The following is a 17,502-nucleotide window of genomic DNA, read 5'->3' on the forward strand; positions in this document are numbered from 1 at the left end:
TATTTGTGTGTGAGCGGGGGACGGAGGGGGAGGGAGGGAGATCTGCTGAATGAATACACACTTGCTTATGGATACCAAATGCATTAAATGTATCTTCTTTCTGGACACACATTAATAACAAAATTTCACCTCCACTAATGTCTCCACCTATGATGGTTAGCAAATCTATTTATATCATATTTTTATTTTTACATTTGTTCCTTGCTTTATAGGTTGTTTTATTTTAAAAGTATTGTTAAATAAAATCAGTTTTTTAAGGGGGAAAATAATTTGGTTGAATGTGAGGAGGTGGGCAACAGTCACTCTACCTTGGTCTAGATGTTTGACACCAGTCTTAGATTCTTCCACTCTGTACTTCCTGCCACTTGCAGTGTTTAGACTAAGTTCAGAAAGACCACTGTTTATTTCAGTATCTTCAAAATCCATTTGACCCGTGAAGGTATCGCCTGTGAAGAATGGGTCCATCACTAGTGGTGAACAAGGTGGAGAGGGAGAAGAGAGAGATGACCTTGGAGACAAAGAAGTCAATGATTTTGGTGTCCCAGATAAGGATCTCAGGGCCTGAAAACGGTTAGCAACGTCAGTTTTCTGAGTTTTCACCACCTCATTCTCATGGATAGTAGTGATGCAGCCTGAAGGCCGAAAACCAGTGGCTTTCTCCAGAAGCAACATGTCCATTTTGCTCTGGTAGTCAGAGTCCAGCTGCTCAAACTGTTCATTGTACAGATCAGTAAAGCTGGCTGAGGTTGAAGAATCCTGGCTTGAGGTGACCAGAGATCCCCTACTGGATGCAAGAGAGCCGGGACTGCTGCCAGAAGACAGGGAAAGCATGCTAGACGATAGGCTGCAAAAAAAGAGAGAGCAATATATCTGAGATGAAAGGTGCAACGAAGAGTGTGGTATAGCAGCTGGAGTGTCCTAACTAGTAGCAGGGAGACCTAGGTTCAAATTCCCACCCAGCCACAGTTTGTAAGTCTAAGCCACTAATGGGGTTGTTGTGCAGGATAAGGAGAGACATTACCTTGAGCAGGACATAAATTGAGTGAAGAGACAACAAACTCTTAAGTCTTAATTAAACAGACTCCGGAACTTTGTGTACCGGGAAATCCATCAGATTCCCACTTCTTGATGACCTTCCATTGTTATGCAAAAACCCATCTTGTTCCAATGAATATATATGATAACCCAAACGCTGTGTGTGTGTGTGTGTGTGTGTTTTGATGCTTCATTTTGTTTGAATAATATTTAAGACAAGGAAAAAAATATTTAAAAGCAATTATCACCTGCTCCCTATTTTTTAAAAAACAGCCTAAATGCAATCAAAAAGCAAGACAGAAATATTTGAAGTAAATGAAATAAATACAGATGCATTTTGTATAACAGTACCTGCTAGGTGCATGCAATAAGATATTGTGTTGGTATCTAAATTCTACAGGAGGAGACATGTTGATGTATTGTGCCCCACAGCCACACATCAGCTCCTTGCATCTCCAGTTGCATCTCCTTATAGTAGTTACTGGGTTGTCATGGGGTTGAGACATATATTGCAAACCAAATGCAGCTTTTCTGCACCAAAGCAAAAAGCATCTGCTCATGCTAATGTTCAGGGCTTTATAATTTTGGGTGGGTTCAAGACAATGGGGAAACCGGTTGATGTTTTTTCTCCTTTTCCTAATACTGCAGTGCAAGGTCACTTAAGGAAGATCAAACAGATAAAGGATTTTTCCACACAATACACAAATAATCTATGGAACTGACAGTTCAGGGTATAGGGATCACTACTTTCAATAGCTTTAAAGAGGGTCAGACAGATTAACGGAACTATCAATGACTATTAGTAATGATGGGTAAATGGAACGCCTATGTTAAAAGTCTATATGCCGCTGAATACCAGTTGCTAAGGGTTTAAAAAAATAAGAGGTCTGTTTCATTCATGCCCTGCTTGTGAGATTCCCAAGCCCAGCAGTGGGCCACTGATGGGAAAAGGACACTGAGCTAGGTGAATCACTATAACCAATTCATTAGGACTCTTCTTTATGTTATTACTTGTATTTCAAGCAAAGAACAATGTTTGAAAACACCATTTTGCAACACTATTTCAATCCCAAAGTTAACACAGCAGCAGATGGTACAAAGAAGTGGTGTTGTTTTATGATTGGCAGCAAGTCCGTTTTAGAAATATGTTTCCCATAAGACAGAATTGTAGGAGTATACAGCCAATACTCATGTGAAGTATGTGTAAAAAGGCTGTGGAAAACTTACTTTTTCAGCTGGATGTGCAACATTGCCATTAATCGCGTTGTTTCCTCTAGTTCTCGGACCAACTGGTTTCTTTTACTATTTAATTTCAATCTGCAAACAGGAAAAAAACAGCTTAAAATGCAACTCAAAGCATTATCCTATTAAGGGGCCATAGTAAGCCCTTCCAATGCAATGCCCTGAAGATGGGCAGGGTGTCATCTCCAAAGCCCTGTCTATAGCAGCATTTTGTTAAACCAGCATTTTGTTCTTAATATTCACATTCAACTTCACATCAAAAGCTTCTTGCTACATAACATTTTAAAAGCAATTATAGTGTAACTCAATAAATGTTACGTCAAATCAGTGGCGTAGTGTGGGTTGTCAGCACCCGGGGCAAGGCAAGTAATTTGCGCCCCCTAACCCGTGGAGCCAGGTAGGGGCAGAGAGCTGCGAGTGCGAGCGCATCCCCCCCCCCCCAGATGTTGTGCCCGGTGCAGCCGGCCCCCCCTGCACCCCCCACACTACGCCACTGCGTCAAATAGATCAGAATAGGAATAATGTTTGTCACCCAAAGAAACTTCCTGTCTATATAACTATTCCTTTATTACTATTTTTAATTTCTGAAATTCACAATTCTTCGGCATCTTGCACTTCGGACGCATCTTGCACTTCTGGCTTCACACTTTCAGGTGCAGTTTAAGATTTGTTGGTTGTAGAGAACTTTAAGGCAGTTTGGAAAAATAAAAAGTATCACCAGCTATGTTTGTTTTGTGTACAGAAGGCACCTGACCTTCTCTACATTATTCGTCTTTGCAAAAGGTATGCAAACTATTCAGGAAGAAAAAAAAAGATCTGTTACATAAGCAAGATTAGTGTTTCCTGGCAGGGACCCAAAAATATGTAAGGTGTTTCAGGAGGATTGTCTCTTACTTCCTTATGTGAACAGGCTGAATACAAGAGTTGTTTTAAAGAGAACACTTAATAATATTTCTTGGAGGTGAGAGAATAGGTGAGACAATTTCAAAAATCTAAGAAAAAATAAGTTTTTTCAATTGTGAATGAACGTTAAAACCTGTCACATCTAAGGTACATTAAAGCCACGTTGTATTTATCTCTATTATATGACAAAAAGGAGAACAAGGGTCACCTTGAGATTTGAGCTTGCCAGAGGCGAGGGTGGGGAGCAGAGAATGCTCCAGCATTAAGTGAGTGTAAAAATGTAGAACCTTGCTGTTGCACACTCAATTCTTACAAGGACCTGTTCATACTAAAAACATTAAAGGAACCCAGACCTAAGGTCTTTTTTCACAATAGCAAGCACCCCACAATGACAAGCACTTGTTTCACAATGACAAGACTGTTCCTCAGAACACCCCACAACTTTTAGAGGATTCAAGGGGCATACATTTACCGGTAGTTCACATGGGAAAACAGCCAAACTACTAGCAGCGCAGGACCACAAGTGCATCTGAAACTCTTTATAATATACCCCACCACTAGAACATCCCTTTTTTGGCTGTTAGGAGCTGCCATAATGATGTAGGTTGAGGAGATTAAGTCAGAGGTGGAACAAATTCTTACAAGAGTGGAAATACTGAAGAGAGAACAAAGAAGTGAGAGACTCAGGATATTATCAAGATGAAGGGAGAAGCAACCTGGAACACTTTATATTGAGTCAGACATTGGTCCAGCTAGCTCAGTACAGTACTGGTTGTCAGGAGCTCGTCCTACTCTCAAGTAGGACCCTGGGAGAGACACATGCCCGACTGGCATGTTCCCTCCCTCCTGGTCGATCGTTCTGGAGCTTCAAAAGCTTTCTTCTGCCCGAACATCACAGCGACCGATGCCAACAGACATCGGCACACTTAGGGGTCTGTGGAGTCTTCGCAGTTTGTGTAACAGACCTCAGCAACTCAGCATTTTGGCTAATCTACTTTATTTACATATAAACACACACGGAGCACTGCAACATGACTCCCTCTCTCTCTAGCATCAGACAGCAAAGAGAAAAAACAAAGGGCAATAGCCCCACTTCATGAAACACAGCAACACAAACATCCTGTCTCCGTCACTTCCCACTCTGTGGAGTCAAAACATACACCATCATGTGCTAGACAAAAATCCCATGACTGCAATCATGGAGCAGGAATTCCAACACTGTCTGCATTGACTGGCAGCAGCCATCCAAGGTTTCAGTCAGGGGACATTCACTGCCCTACCTGCAGATGGCTCAGGATTAACCCTGGACCTCTTGCATGCAAAGCATAGGTGTTCATCAATGAGCCATGACCCTTCCCCACTGAGAGAAGACCGAGAACAGAAAGCAGGAGCTTAACATGTTTCTTACACACTGACTAAAATTTTACACCTATCTGAGTTCCTTCCCTTTCCCATCCACCTATTTTAAACACATTCTACTTTATATTCTACTGTATCCAGCTGCCCATTAGTTGGTTCTTTCTCCTACCTCTTTTCAAGAAACAAGGGGACTGTAAGGCTGGAGGCACCACATGGTTTTTTAGGACTCTAGCCTTCTTCGCCCTCACAGTTCCCTCCACAACAAGGGGCTACTGCAAGGCACTGTTGGGATAGGAATAAATCCCACTAAAGAGTTGCAGCAGAGACTGGTCGTACAGTGTAGCTCTATAGTATCTAGAAGAAACTACCCTATTGCTTCTATGACAGTTTCTATTGTTGATGTGGAACCAGAGGAAAGTCTATCACCACACAAATACCTTGGAACAGCCTTCCCCTCCCGTGAAAGGAAGCATGAAGCTTGCTAAGGTAAAGGGGACCCCTGACCATTGGGTCCAGTCGTGACCGACTCTGGGGTTGCGGCGCTCATCTCGCTTTATTGGCCGAGGGAGCCGGCGTATAGCTTCGGGGTCATGTGGCCAGCATGACTAAGCCGCTTCTGGTGAACCAGAGCAGCGCACGGAAATGCCGTTTACCTTCCCGCCAGAGCGGTATCTATTTATCTACTTGCACTTTGACGTGCTTTTGAACTGCTAGGTTGGCAGGAGCAGGGACCGAGCAACGGGAGCTCACCCCATCATAGGGATTCAAACCATGACCTTCTGATCAGCAAGTCCTAGGCTCTGTGGTTTAACCCACAGCGCCACCCACGTCCCTCATGAAGCTTGCTAGAAAACCTTAATTTCTGGATACTGCTTAATTGTAAATAAAACCATTAAGCAGGATGAGCCTGCTATAGGAGTTTGTTGGTCCCTAGAAGATAATTCAGAATCCACTCAATGCCTTTAGTGGTCTCTTCAATTTTGGGAGGTAACTGTGATGCTGTACCACCCACACAACATTCTACTAATGTAAGAACAGTTGTTGGAAATTATTTTTTTAAAAGTTTGACTTTTAAAAAGGCCATGAGATCTGTAGAACTATTCAGGATAGATTCAATCAGAGATTGCTCATGTTCTTTTTGAACGCTATCTATTAAAGCAGCCTGAGTGGGAACAAAGTTCCCCAACCTTCAGCCATCAATCAATTCAGCAGCTGCCCTATAAGAATAGGTACATTGGAAGGAAGAATAATAGGAAAAATATTAATTTTAAAAATTAAGGGGAGTAAAACATGGAGCACAGTACACACCTCACCCAAATGTATTAAATAGTCCCAGTGCAAGATGCATGTAGCAGAATGTTTGAGAAAATGGCCGTCTGTAACTAAGCAGCACCACCTCAATAAGCATCAAGTGGTATTTTTAGAAAAAGAGTTGTGTGTGTCCCTCTTTCTCATCTAGACAGCATTCGAATAGCTGGAGGGCAGCAGGAGATGAATAAATATCACATGCACTTAGGATTCTGGAATTTTTCAGATGTCAGGAGGTTTTAAACCCCACAAACATGTTTTTAGTTCACTTGTGTGGGATGGCTGTTAGTTATGCACAAAAAGAAGCCTATAAAATCATGCACAAAAAAATAAAATAAGATAAAGGACAGCATGTTCAAGTCATTTTTAGCGAGAAAAGCCTGACTGTCAGAAACATCACTGCAGACTCAAAGTACTATCCACCCACACACCAAGTCTAAAGAATGGCAATTACAGAGAGGCTTTTCACCCTGTTACTACTGCACCTTCTCATGGGGCTTAATCTACAGCTGAAATGGTGATGCAGTCTCACAAGATCCAGTCACCAAATATAATTCTTTTACTAACCAAATGAATTACAGGAGACAGAGTGTGAAAAGCGGCAGCTTTTACGTGCTTGATAGTGTTATTGTCAAACTGCATCCCTCCCAAAACTTTAGTTCCTATGGGGATAACATTTAAAAGAAACATTTGAGTTTAAATATAGCTACAATTCTAATGTTTCTTTGGAGATGTGAGCCTTGCTTCTGCCTAAATATCCAAGTAAGACAGCACAAGAAAGCCCCATTTCCATATCAATTTCCGTGTTTGTTGGGGATACTGATGTTGAATGCAGCAGCTGAACACATCAACTTTATATAGATTCACACCATGAGATGACACTTTTTGCCATCTCATGCCTGTTCATTCCAAGGTTGAAACAAATGTCAGGAAGAATGTCACTTATGTCAAGTGACTGGAGACCAGAACCAAGATTTTGGCTGGTAAACCCCAGGTTTTAGTATTCTCACTCTCTTGTAATATTAGAACTTGGGATCATACGAAGAAGTCAAATACAAGAAAACCTGGGACAGACAAATAGAACTTATTCACACCACGCATAATTAAACTGTGGAATTTGCTGTCAAATGATACTGTATTGGCCACCAACTTAGGCAACTCTAAAAAGGAGGTTAAGACAAACTCATGGAAGAGAAGGCTATCACTGGATACTAGCCATTATGGTAGTACTTCCACTGCCAGAGGCCTTTGAATACCAGTTGTTGAGAACCAGCACTCAAGTCCTGCACTCAGGTTCTGCCTGAAGGTTTGCATAGGCCAGGGGTGAGGAACCTCTAGCTCACAACAAAGTGAGATGAATAGTCAACCCAACAAGAAAAACGCCACAGAAAGGAGACCAAAAGTGGCAGTTAACTGATGCAGGTGAGTCACAGAGGAAGCCTCCATTCTCGTTAGACCTTCTCCTGTGAGGAGTCGCAAGGCGGCAGTGAAGAGTCTAGGCAACTCATGGAGGAAGAGTCATGAGAGGCCAGGACACCTTCTCAGCAACGGTCCCACTCATGGAAGAAGGCTTAAAGGGTGTCTTCAGAAGCTGGTCAGTGGCAACAGCAGCAGCAGAGCAGGACAACTGTTGAGGAGTTGCCCCAGCCTTTCATGACTCATCCTCTGAAGCTTGCCTGCATCATCCGCAACTGCCCTCTGAAGCTGCTTCAATGGTCCAGCAGCAAACCCAGGGCTGTTAACACACTGTAGTTTGCAACATCACCTGCCTGTGGCTAAGTGAATTGCAGTGCGATGATATTCTTACATTTTTATTATAGGTATAGATAAAGCAAACAAAACAAAAGATTGTAACAAATGCAATTAATTATAGTCAGATGCAAGCACCTGTAACAGTTTTATTACATGCAAGTGTCTGTAATGAGTTTTCTAGTCCACAAGAACAGAATAAAATAATCAATTTTTACTATTTAAACAAAGTAAATATGTTAAATGTACCTTTCTGTTAAAGCTTTGCTTTGTGTATCTCTTGCAGTCTGAAGATCTTCTTCTAGACGTTTTCTTTCCATCTCCAGTCTTTCCACTTCACCCTGAGTCCACTTCCTAGGGCTAATGAACCTCATTTCCTTTAGAAGTTCCTCCTTCTCATTGATTAACATTAATCGGTCTCGTTCAGAATCCAGCACACCAGGCCAGGCCTCACTATCCAATTTAGCCAACTGTATTTTCAAATTTGCTATTCTATAGGACGAAGGAAAACAATTAAGTTTGCATATGGCACATATGTTCTAGCAATCTCAGAAAAAACTTCCTGTTGGGCTCTCTTGCATATTCAACTAGAGCAGTACTGAACACCACAATTTATCAGATCTCACCAATCGTATATAAATTGTGTCCTAATCTAGTGACATAAGATGGTGTGTCAAAGCACAGAACCCATTATATCAGGACACTTATTTTTTTTAAAGAAGAAGTGATTGAGCTTGTTCCCATAGCAGGGAAGTTGCTGCTTAATTAATTTAAATTCTATAATTAATAGAAATCCATTCAAGCTGCACTGAAGCCTTCTTTGCAGCCATTTTAATGTTCAGCTGCCTGGTTAAGCCCAACATTGTGCTCCACTGATGAATTAGCATTGGCATTAGTTCCTAATCTGTGAATTCCACTGTGAATTTGTAAAGAGTGTGTTCTAAGAGGATTGCTCAACTGTAATTTGATAACTTCTGTCAACTATCAGCATGGATATGGTAAGAGGTCAGATTTGTTCTTAAGGTGGAATACTTTCCACCTTCAAAAATAAAACAGCATTCTATGCATCCTACATAGTAGTGCTTATGAAAGTAAACAAGCCATCTTTATAAATCTGGCATCATTCTCTCCCTCTAATTTTCACTTTGCATTTTCACTTGAAAGAAAGCCATGATTCCACCTGTTCAGCATTCACTGATAGGGAATTTTAGCTTAATCATTAATACCTTGTAACACTCATATCAGCATTACCAGGAAATTTTGTCAATGGGGATTGTAGGATGTCAGGCACCAAATCAATTTTTGTTCCTATAGCTCATAACAAATGAAGGAAAACAGTTCGGTCTTTTACTTAAGTTTGCTTAAATAAAAATCGCATTGCACACTTTCATATGCAAGGTTATTTATCATTTGCATTATGCCAATCCTTGCTATTTTCATTCTTATCCTTATTACATTGTTACTACAGTTTAAAGGATTGGGAATTGAAGCTCAGAGATAGCGATAGGCAGAGTCTGATTTCCTAGATTTAGGCCAGTGACTTGCAGCTGAACAATATTGGTTCTCAACCATTTTTATTCTAATTAATGAAATATGGGAATCTGACATCATCAGAAAAGGAAAGCAAATAGTGCTTTAGCTTAACCAAACATTTCAGTGGGACCAAGCCTTATCTGAATCCACTACAGATGTAACATGACATTCCATAAATAAATAAATTTAAAAATGGATGCACATCTCAGGAGTCTTAACCTGAATTCATACTCTAGTAATGAATAAGAAATTTATTTTAAAAGTAACTGGGATTTAATTGAAGAGGAACATGGTATCTGAAGCAGGAGTACGTTTTTTATGGAAACAAAACTAAGAAAATGCCCTAACAAAGTCCCTTATTTTAAAATAGTGTTAAGCATGTCCTGTTAGCTTGAGGTTTTTTTAATGCTTTGTGGTTCTATATCTTTGTTTAATTTTAATAACGCAAGCCAACTTTGAGACCCTTGGGGACAACTTTGAGGGATCAAAAAGTGGTATATAAATATTTCTCTAAAGAATAAATGAAAGTTTTAAATGCCATTTTTATATGTATGGTCATTATGACAGGCAGAGCAACCTCACTGTGTTATTGTTTATTTTCATATATAGATGCATGCCCTGCCTTTCTTCTATCATTGAACCCAAGGTGACGTGTGCGATTTCTGAGTGATGACTTACCCAAGCACTGACCGAACCCAGACATGCTTAGCTTCAGCAAGTGGGGGCCTCATGTGACTTCAGGACATACCCATGGGCATACCTTTGGTACTGAACCGAAATAGTTGGCTATTCTGGCAACAGAGACTATCTAATAACAGGAATCCAATACCTTATTATTCATGTTTTGCTATCCCCTGAATAGGACAAAAGTCACCAAAGAATTTAAAGGAACAACTTGGGCACATTAATTCAGACTATTCCCCCATTTACATTATCTTTCTTCCAAAGAGACACAATCCTTCAACAGGCTCTGAGTCTTTCTCTAGACCGGGGTAGTCAACCTTTTTATACCTACCACCCACTAATGCATCTTTCTTGATGGTAAAATTTCCTTACCGCCCACCAGTGATCAATGGAAGGAGGATTCAGCTTGTGCCGTAGAACCCCCTACTGCCCACCTAGAATCCTGAAACGCCCACTAGTGGGTGGTAGGGACCAGGCTGACAACGCCTGCTCTAGACAAAGGAAAGAGGGAAGAAAAGGGCTCTGTTCTCAGATGCTATGCATAGCAACCGGGGAGAAGAAAACGAACCAGGAAGTGATTGCACACTGGTGTAAGTCTGAGGGAGCTTCAGAGAAATTGACCACGGGTTGCTTACAACACCTACTGACTTATTTAGTCTTTAGCTTATTACTGTACTACAGGTCTTGTTTGCTCAATTCTCATAGTGGGAACAGAACGGGCATTTGATGAAATCTAGAACTGTTTTTAGGTTCTAGCAATATCTCAAATTTGGCTGCAAGATGTTCCCTAACTCTAGAATAAAATCAACAGTGGCAATGGTTTGTACCTTCACAGTAAGTTGCCAAAATGAGAGTTAAAACTAGTAATCAGTCTTTGACAACCAAACACTATATAAAAAGTTTTAAACAACTGTAATAAAAGTTTATAGGATCATCACTTATTCTGATCCAAAAGCACATTAGTTCCACATGAAAAGGAGAAGTCCTCCGAGAAATATATGACAGAAGTCTGTCTGTAAAGAAACAAATTCATCCTCATGTTATGTTCTAAATGTGTACTTTTAAAACATACTTGTCCTCTTAAAAAACAGCTGTTTGTCTGCACTATTGATTTAAGTGCTTATTGTCAATAGTAGTAGGGGAAGGTCCACTTACTTTCGCTTAGCATCTTCATATTGGAGGCGCAGTCTCACCTTCTCAGCCAGTTGATTATTCGTGTTCACAATAAACTAAAGAAGCAAATAGTAAAGTTAAAGGGTGTTGACACATTTTCCCCTTTGTAGATTAAGCATGTTGACATGAGTCAGAGCCAAAGCTCAACATATGCATCCAAAGAAGAAACACATATGCTATAAATCTTTTCCATAAAATTTTACAAAGCAGTGGTTCAAACACTAGGTCCCCACAAAACATTATTTAATAGTTAAGATGGGATACAAGACGAAGGGAAGCTCACACAGTATTTTAGATTTTACATACATTTCCAGATACGTCAGTTTGGGAACCAGCATCGAGATACTGCTTAGACAATGGGAAACTGGAGTCTTCCAAGGATATATTGCTGGCCCACAAGTCCGAATGTGATCCTCTGTCTGTCACAAAATTAGCTGTTAACCTGGCAAGGTTCTGGAACAAGAAAAAATCAAAGTCATCTTATTATTGCCTCACTGCTGCCCTGGTGCTTTGAAGGAGAAATTTAAGACTGAATTGACATTGTGAGGGGGATATCAGTCCCTTCAACTGATGGTCTGGTTCACCAATAGCTCTATCTAAACCATGGTTAACATTAACTATTAATGAACTGAAGTGTTCATTAAGAAGACCACCTGGTTTATTATGTCACAGAATAGCTAAAAGCACCAGCAAAAGTTGCTGAACCTTGACAACAGTTTGAAATTTTTGGCGCTCTTCACTCATGGTTCTTTACCTTTTGGGTGATGATAGCTCCTTAACCATGGTTAAGGAGGAGGTTTGGATTCACACACAACACAAAGCAATAGTTAAGGTTCTCTAAGGTTTATAGACTAACTACAAATCTTGTTGAATGAGCAACATTTTGAATATAGTTAATAAAGCACAAGTAAGCTATTGAACTGGGTTCACATGTAATGCTAACTCAATGTTTAATAAATCATATATTAATAAACAATGATTGGGATTATGTGTAAATCAGGATAATGTGAAAAGGCATAGGCCCAGTTACACATCACATTAAATCAGGGGTCAGCAAACTTTTTCAGCAGGGGGCCAGCTCACTGTCCCTCAGACCTTGTGGGGGGCTGGACTCTATTTTCAAAAAATAATGATGATGAACGAATTCCTATGCCTCACAAATAAACCAGAGATGCATTTTAAATAAAAGCACACATTCTATTCATGTAAAAATACGCTGATTCCTGGACCGTCCGCGGGCCGGATTTAGAAGGCGATTGGGCGGGATCTGGCCCCCGGGCCTTAGTTTGCCTACCCATGCATTAAATCATAGTTACAGAGGTGGGGGTAGGAGAGACAGAAAGTCTAGTGTAAAGAGATTGCCTGGATTTTTAAACAATGATCTTGTACTGATAATATAAGTTGATGTGTCAGTTCCATACAAGTATTTCTGTTTTTGTAGTTATGGAAACAGAATTGCTGTAATGGTAGTTTGAGATCTGCTTAGCAGAGGAGTTCACCCAGTCCATTTCATACCATAATGAGATCTTGTTTTTCTTTCTCTCCTGAAGTGATGGCCTTCTTAATAGCTTTCATTTCACTTAAGATAGCTTGTGCCTCATCAAGTTTATATCCACCTTGGGTATCAGCCATTTTCATATCAATTCTTCAAGATGATGTAAAAAATAGAAGAGAAACAGTTATTAACAGGAAAAACAAGACTAGTTAGCTCTAAAGTCAAGGGACTTTGCTTTATGAATCTTGTCTCAAGGGGTGGGGGTCAAAAGAGTGATTTTTTAGCTACTGGTGCTGTACCCTGCTCAAAGTCCACACCAATGGGATTTATTATCTGTCTCCAACTTAATGAAAAAAATTAATTTAAGATTTCAGAAATGGCAGCGGCTGTGTTATTACTGATATTTGTAAACCGCTCTGTTTATTAATTATTTATTCATTCAACTTTCAACTTATACACAGCCCTATACCTGGAGGTCTGTCTCAGGGTGGTTCACAACAAGACCACAACATGTAAAATCAAACCAAAAGCAATAACACCCCCCCCCACAAAAGCCACATTCTAAAAGGGTGTTGGATGTCAATAAGATCAACCAAAGGCCTAGTTAAAAAGGAACATTTTTGCCTGGAGCCTAAAGGTGTGTAATGAAGGTTCCAGAGGAACTTCCCTGGGGAAGTTAACTTACGTCTGTTTTCATAAAGGAAGAAAAGGGGAAGTATCAAATTAAATGATGAACGGCAAACTATAGGACAAATCTTGGTTACAAACTCGTGGGGAGTCTGGAGAGAGCAAAAATCACAAGCCCAGGTTCAGGCGGAGTCAAATCATTACATTACCCAACTAGATATAACTAGATATTAAAAATGGTAGCAGGTGAAGATAATTAACTTACTTCTTCAACGTTTGGAAACCAATTTCCTTATACTGTAGTTCCTGTCTCATGTGGGCAACTTCTCTCTTCAGTTTATTAACCTGTTGAAATGGGAACAGAGCAAAGTATTTTGTTACTTTAACAAATATTTTCCACTACTTTATTCAGAACTTTACTTTAAAACCCCTAAAACATTTCTCGTCTTTCACAGAAAATGAGTTTAATTTAATACCAAGTGAGGTAAACCAAGTAAGTGCTGCAAACCTTTGGAAGACGTTAAATGAATAGATAGCGTATATGGAACAATCTCTCTACTATCAATTGTTATGGTTTTACCATCTTTTAAGGTTGGAAGAAAACAGTTATTAATGTTTTTGTAAATGCAATTATAAATTGAGGAAAACTAAATTGTAGGATTATGGTCATGAAGCAAAGGTCTTTGTTTTGCACTTTGCCTTCCTTTCAATCATTTCTTGTTTTGATTTGGTTCAATTTTGTTTCTATTTTGCTGACTCTTCTCTTGGATGCATGTATGTGATATATGTAATTAATAAAAATGTTGTTGTTGTTATTTTGTAATGGGCACTGTGCATTGGCCTGCTTCATATGTCACCAAACCATGGCTTAGCCCTGCACAGTAAGTAGCACAACCACCAGCACATTCTCACTAAGCCATGCTTTGGATCAGGGTTCCTCAAACTACAGTCCACGGGCTGCATTCAGCCCGCCAGGGTCCTGAATCCGGCCCACCGGGGTTGTGAGAGTAAAATGCCCAGAATTGCTGGAGGACGGACACCAGGAGGGAAGCTCGCTGGCCTCAGCTGCAGGTTTGGTTCGCTTTCCGTCGTGCATCCCCCTCCCCTTCCTCCCAGAGGAAGAGCTGCCCTTCCTGTCTCTCCAGGTCCCTTCCTCTCTCCCAGTCAGTCTGAAACATGCTCGCAGGGGCGCGTGGCTTGCCCGAGGAAGGTGAGCAGGAGCCACGCGGGAGACTCGGGACCTTGTGGTGAGCGGGCTTGGCAGACAGACACCCGGGACCTTGCTGGTGAGCGGGCTTGGCGGGCACAGCTGCGGAAGGGGCCGCGCGACTGCGGCGGCCTAGTTGGCGAAGCGTGCGCAGGATCACTCGCCAGCCGCATTCTTCTGGGTAACTTTGATCTCCCAATCAGGGATTGCTGACCCTGTGGTGCGTGCTCCTCGGCTCCCACTGCCCTTCAGGTCGGTGCAGGTCAGGGGCCGTGGTTGTCCCAAGAAAGTGCACAAGGAGAGGCTACTTTTGCAAAAGGCCGCAGTGAGTCGTGGGGATGGGTGACACGCAGGCAGGCTGTGGGGATTGGGAGTAGGGAGACGCAGGCAGGCTGGCGCATGGGGATTTGGGGTTGGAGAACAGGTGTGCAAGCTGAGGGGTATGTGGATAGGGGGTTAGGGAGACACGCGGCAAGTTGGGTCATGAGGATGGGGCTAAAGGAGACACTGGTGCAGGCTGGGTCGTTGGGTTCTGGGTTAGGGAAGCACAAGCATAGGCTGGGTTGTGGGGAAGGGGGTTAGGGAGACGTATGTATAGGCTGGGTTGTGGGGATGGGGGCATGGAAGGCCTTCATGTAGACTGGGCCATGGGAATGAGGGAGAGCCATCTGTAGGCTGGGTGGTAGGGATGTGCATTAGCGATATTGACCATCTCATTAGCCAAAAGCAGGCCCATACTTCCCATTGATTGTGTTGATTAAAATCGTTCTTCATTTTAAATATTGTATTGTTTTTTCCACAAATAAAAAATATGCAGTGTGCATAGGAATTTGTTCATATTTTTAAAAAAACTATAGTCAGGCCCCCAACAGTGTCTGAGGGAGAGGGAACTGGCCCCCCGTTTAAAAAGTTTGAGGACCCCTGCTTTGGAGCATTGGAAATTTCAGGTTGTTATATTACAAAGAATTAAAAGCACCACTTTCCCCTCTTACCCTAGATTTTGTGGTAGCAATTTCCGCTTTAAGAATTTCTGGATCATATTTTGAGCTAGATGAGGAACTGGAAACTACTACAATAAAAGGAAACAAACAAACAAAACAAATATTAAAAGCACACCAAAGAAGGAACAGAAAAGTATACGAACAAATCACAATATTTCCCTTGTAAGCATCTGAGATAATAATAATAATAATAATAATAATAATAATAGGCTGTAAACACAAAATTTTGGGTTGGCTATCTAGCAGTTTCCGGAAAAGGAAGGGCTAGAGGGACAAAAAGTATTAGAAAATGGAAACAAGGGAATCTGCAGTGATTTCAATTGAAAGCTTGTCTCAAAATGTAAGATTCAAGAAGTAACAGCTTGCTCTTCCAAATCCCAACTTTCCATTTTAAAGGTGTTTTCTGTTTTTAGAATTTCAGCATTTAAAGTAAAACCTTTCCTACTGACAAAAGTCACTGTGAAAGATTCTACTAATCAAACTTATTTGTATACATTAATGTCATATAGTATTTATCTGGAACAGCAATGACATGAGTAGCATTTTTATATATACATGCATGTAGACACTATGTGTGGTAGTTTATGCGTATTACCTAATGTTATTTGTGCTTGAATAAGAGAAATAATGCACAACTGATTCTTCTTTCGAAATTTGTCTGCACTATCCACCACTTTCAAAAGTCACTTTTAAAAACAGAACAGCAGCTCAATTCTTGGCAGTGGGAGCTGCTGCAAGGAAAACCTCCAGGTTTTTATGAAGTTCTTTTTCTCATGGATAGTTATTGTGGATTGTAGCCCATATCTTCAGACAGTTCCAAATCTTAACCTTCAAAAGGCAAGACGGAAAATTCCAAAACATAGCTCAGCTATGCAAAAAATTTAAAAGGCTACAGGCACCAATGATCGTGAAATGTTTTTAGTGTATAGCTTAAAGGAGATAGGTTTGTTTTCAACAGATTGATCCTATGGTGTAAGGGACAGGAGGTTGTAAGACAGAATTACAGTGGCACCTCGGGTTAAGAACTTAATTCGTTCCAGAGGTCCGTTGTTATCCTGAAACTGTTCTTAACCTGAGGCACCACTTTAGCTAATGGGGCCTCCCACTGCCGCCACACAATTTCTGTTCTCATCCTGGGGCAAAGTTCTTAACCTGAGGTACTACTTCTGGTTAGCAGAGTCTGTAACCCGAGGTGTTTGTAACCCGAGGTACCACTGTAGATGCCAAGCTCCATGACATACTAGCAGAACTAGGATAAAGAACAAAAATCTAACCAAGAACTCACAACTAGTCTGAGACCCCAGCTTGTGCTCCCAGACATCATGAAGTTGTTGGTATTCTTGCTGTGCTAGTTCAAGCCTTTGTTGCTTGACCTGGTAGATCTCCTTCTGAGCAGTCAGTGCTTCTTGTGCCAGTACAAGGTAGTCCTTCAGCATGTGCTCCTGCTCCCGCCGCCATTGCACTCGAGGATCCTCTATCTGGGTAGTTTCTTTGAAACAAGTGAACATCTTTACTATAAAGGGTAGAGATAACTTAAAACAAACAAACACAGCCAAATCTAGCCTAGAACATAAGTTTCCACCATTTCTCATTTCTGACACTGCCAACTTGCCCACTAAAGGCGTGCAATTGTTTATATACCATACACCTTCCTTAAAAACAGAGATCTGTTTCCCTCTCTCTAGAAGCTTGTCTATCCCTGTCAGGAGACCAGGACAGATTTAGCATAAATGAAGCACCTCCTTTCAGATTTGTTTCTGTTAACACAGTATTGTTAACTCCTATGGAAACTGGTAACAATCTTGAACATACCAGTCGGGAAACTAAACAGCCAAGACAGATATTGTGCGCTGTACATAACACATCTTGCATTTGACCAGTTAAGCTTACTGTTTGCTTCTTTCTCTGATCACTCCCTATGCAATTTGTTCTCAAGATTTTTCAAATTACTGATACTAAGCTTTTCAGAGACCTTCTCTCCCATCACTCATATATGAAGTATGTTAGTGATTCCCAAATCTAAATTTAGGATTTACTAAAATGACACAAAGGAAGTTTGGATTTCCCTGTTCCTTCAGTACAGATACATAAGGTGGTATTCAACTAAATTTCACTCAGAATAGACCCATTGAAAGTCATGTTCCTAGGTTTTAGTGTATCTACCCTCTCAGACCCTCCAAGTGTCC

The 17,502-nt window shown here is 40.9% G+C and overlaps 1 protein-coding gene across 1 annotated transcript in view; it reads right to left on the reverse strand.

The window, feature by feature from the left end:
* The window catches only part of WWC1 (WW and C2 domain containing 1), a 78,317-nt gene that overhangs the window by 21,642 nt on the left and 39,173 nt on the right, over positions 1-17,502 (reverse strand). The window contains exons 3-11 of the mRNA XM_083430726.1: positions 16,602-16,805; positions 15,308-15,384; positions 13,374-13,453; positions 12,502-12,631; positions 11,293-11,439; positions 10,969-11,042; positions 7,846-8,088; positions 2,263-2,352; positions 309-844 (exon numbers count right to left, since the gene is read on the reverse strand). Coding sequence (XP_083286852.1) covers positions 309-844; positions 2,263-2,352; positions 7,846-8,088; positions 10,969-11,042; positions 11,293-11,439; positions 12,502-12,631; positions 13,374-13,453; positions 15,308-15,384; positions 16,602-16,805 — 1,581 coding nt within the window. The remainder of the gene's footprint in view (positions 1-308; positions 845-2,262; positions 2,353-7,845; positions 8,089-10,968; positions 11,043-11,292; positions 11,440-12,501; positions 12,632-13,373; positions 13,454-15,307; positions 15,385-16,601; positions 16,806-17,502) is intronic.

This window comes from Podarcis tiliguerta, assembly GCF_965153285.1.
Source record: "Podarcis tiliguerta genome assembly, chromosome: 2".
Taxonomy (NCBI): domain Eukaryota; kingdom Metazoa; phylum Chordata; class Lepidosauria; order Squamata; family Lacertidae; genus Podarcis; species Podarcis tiliguerta.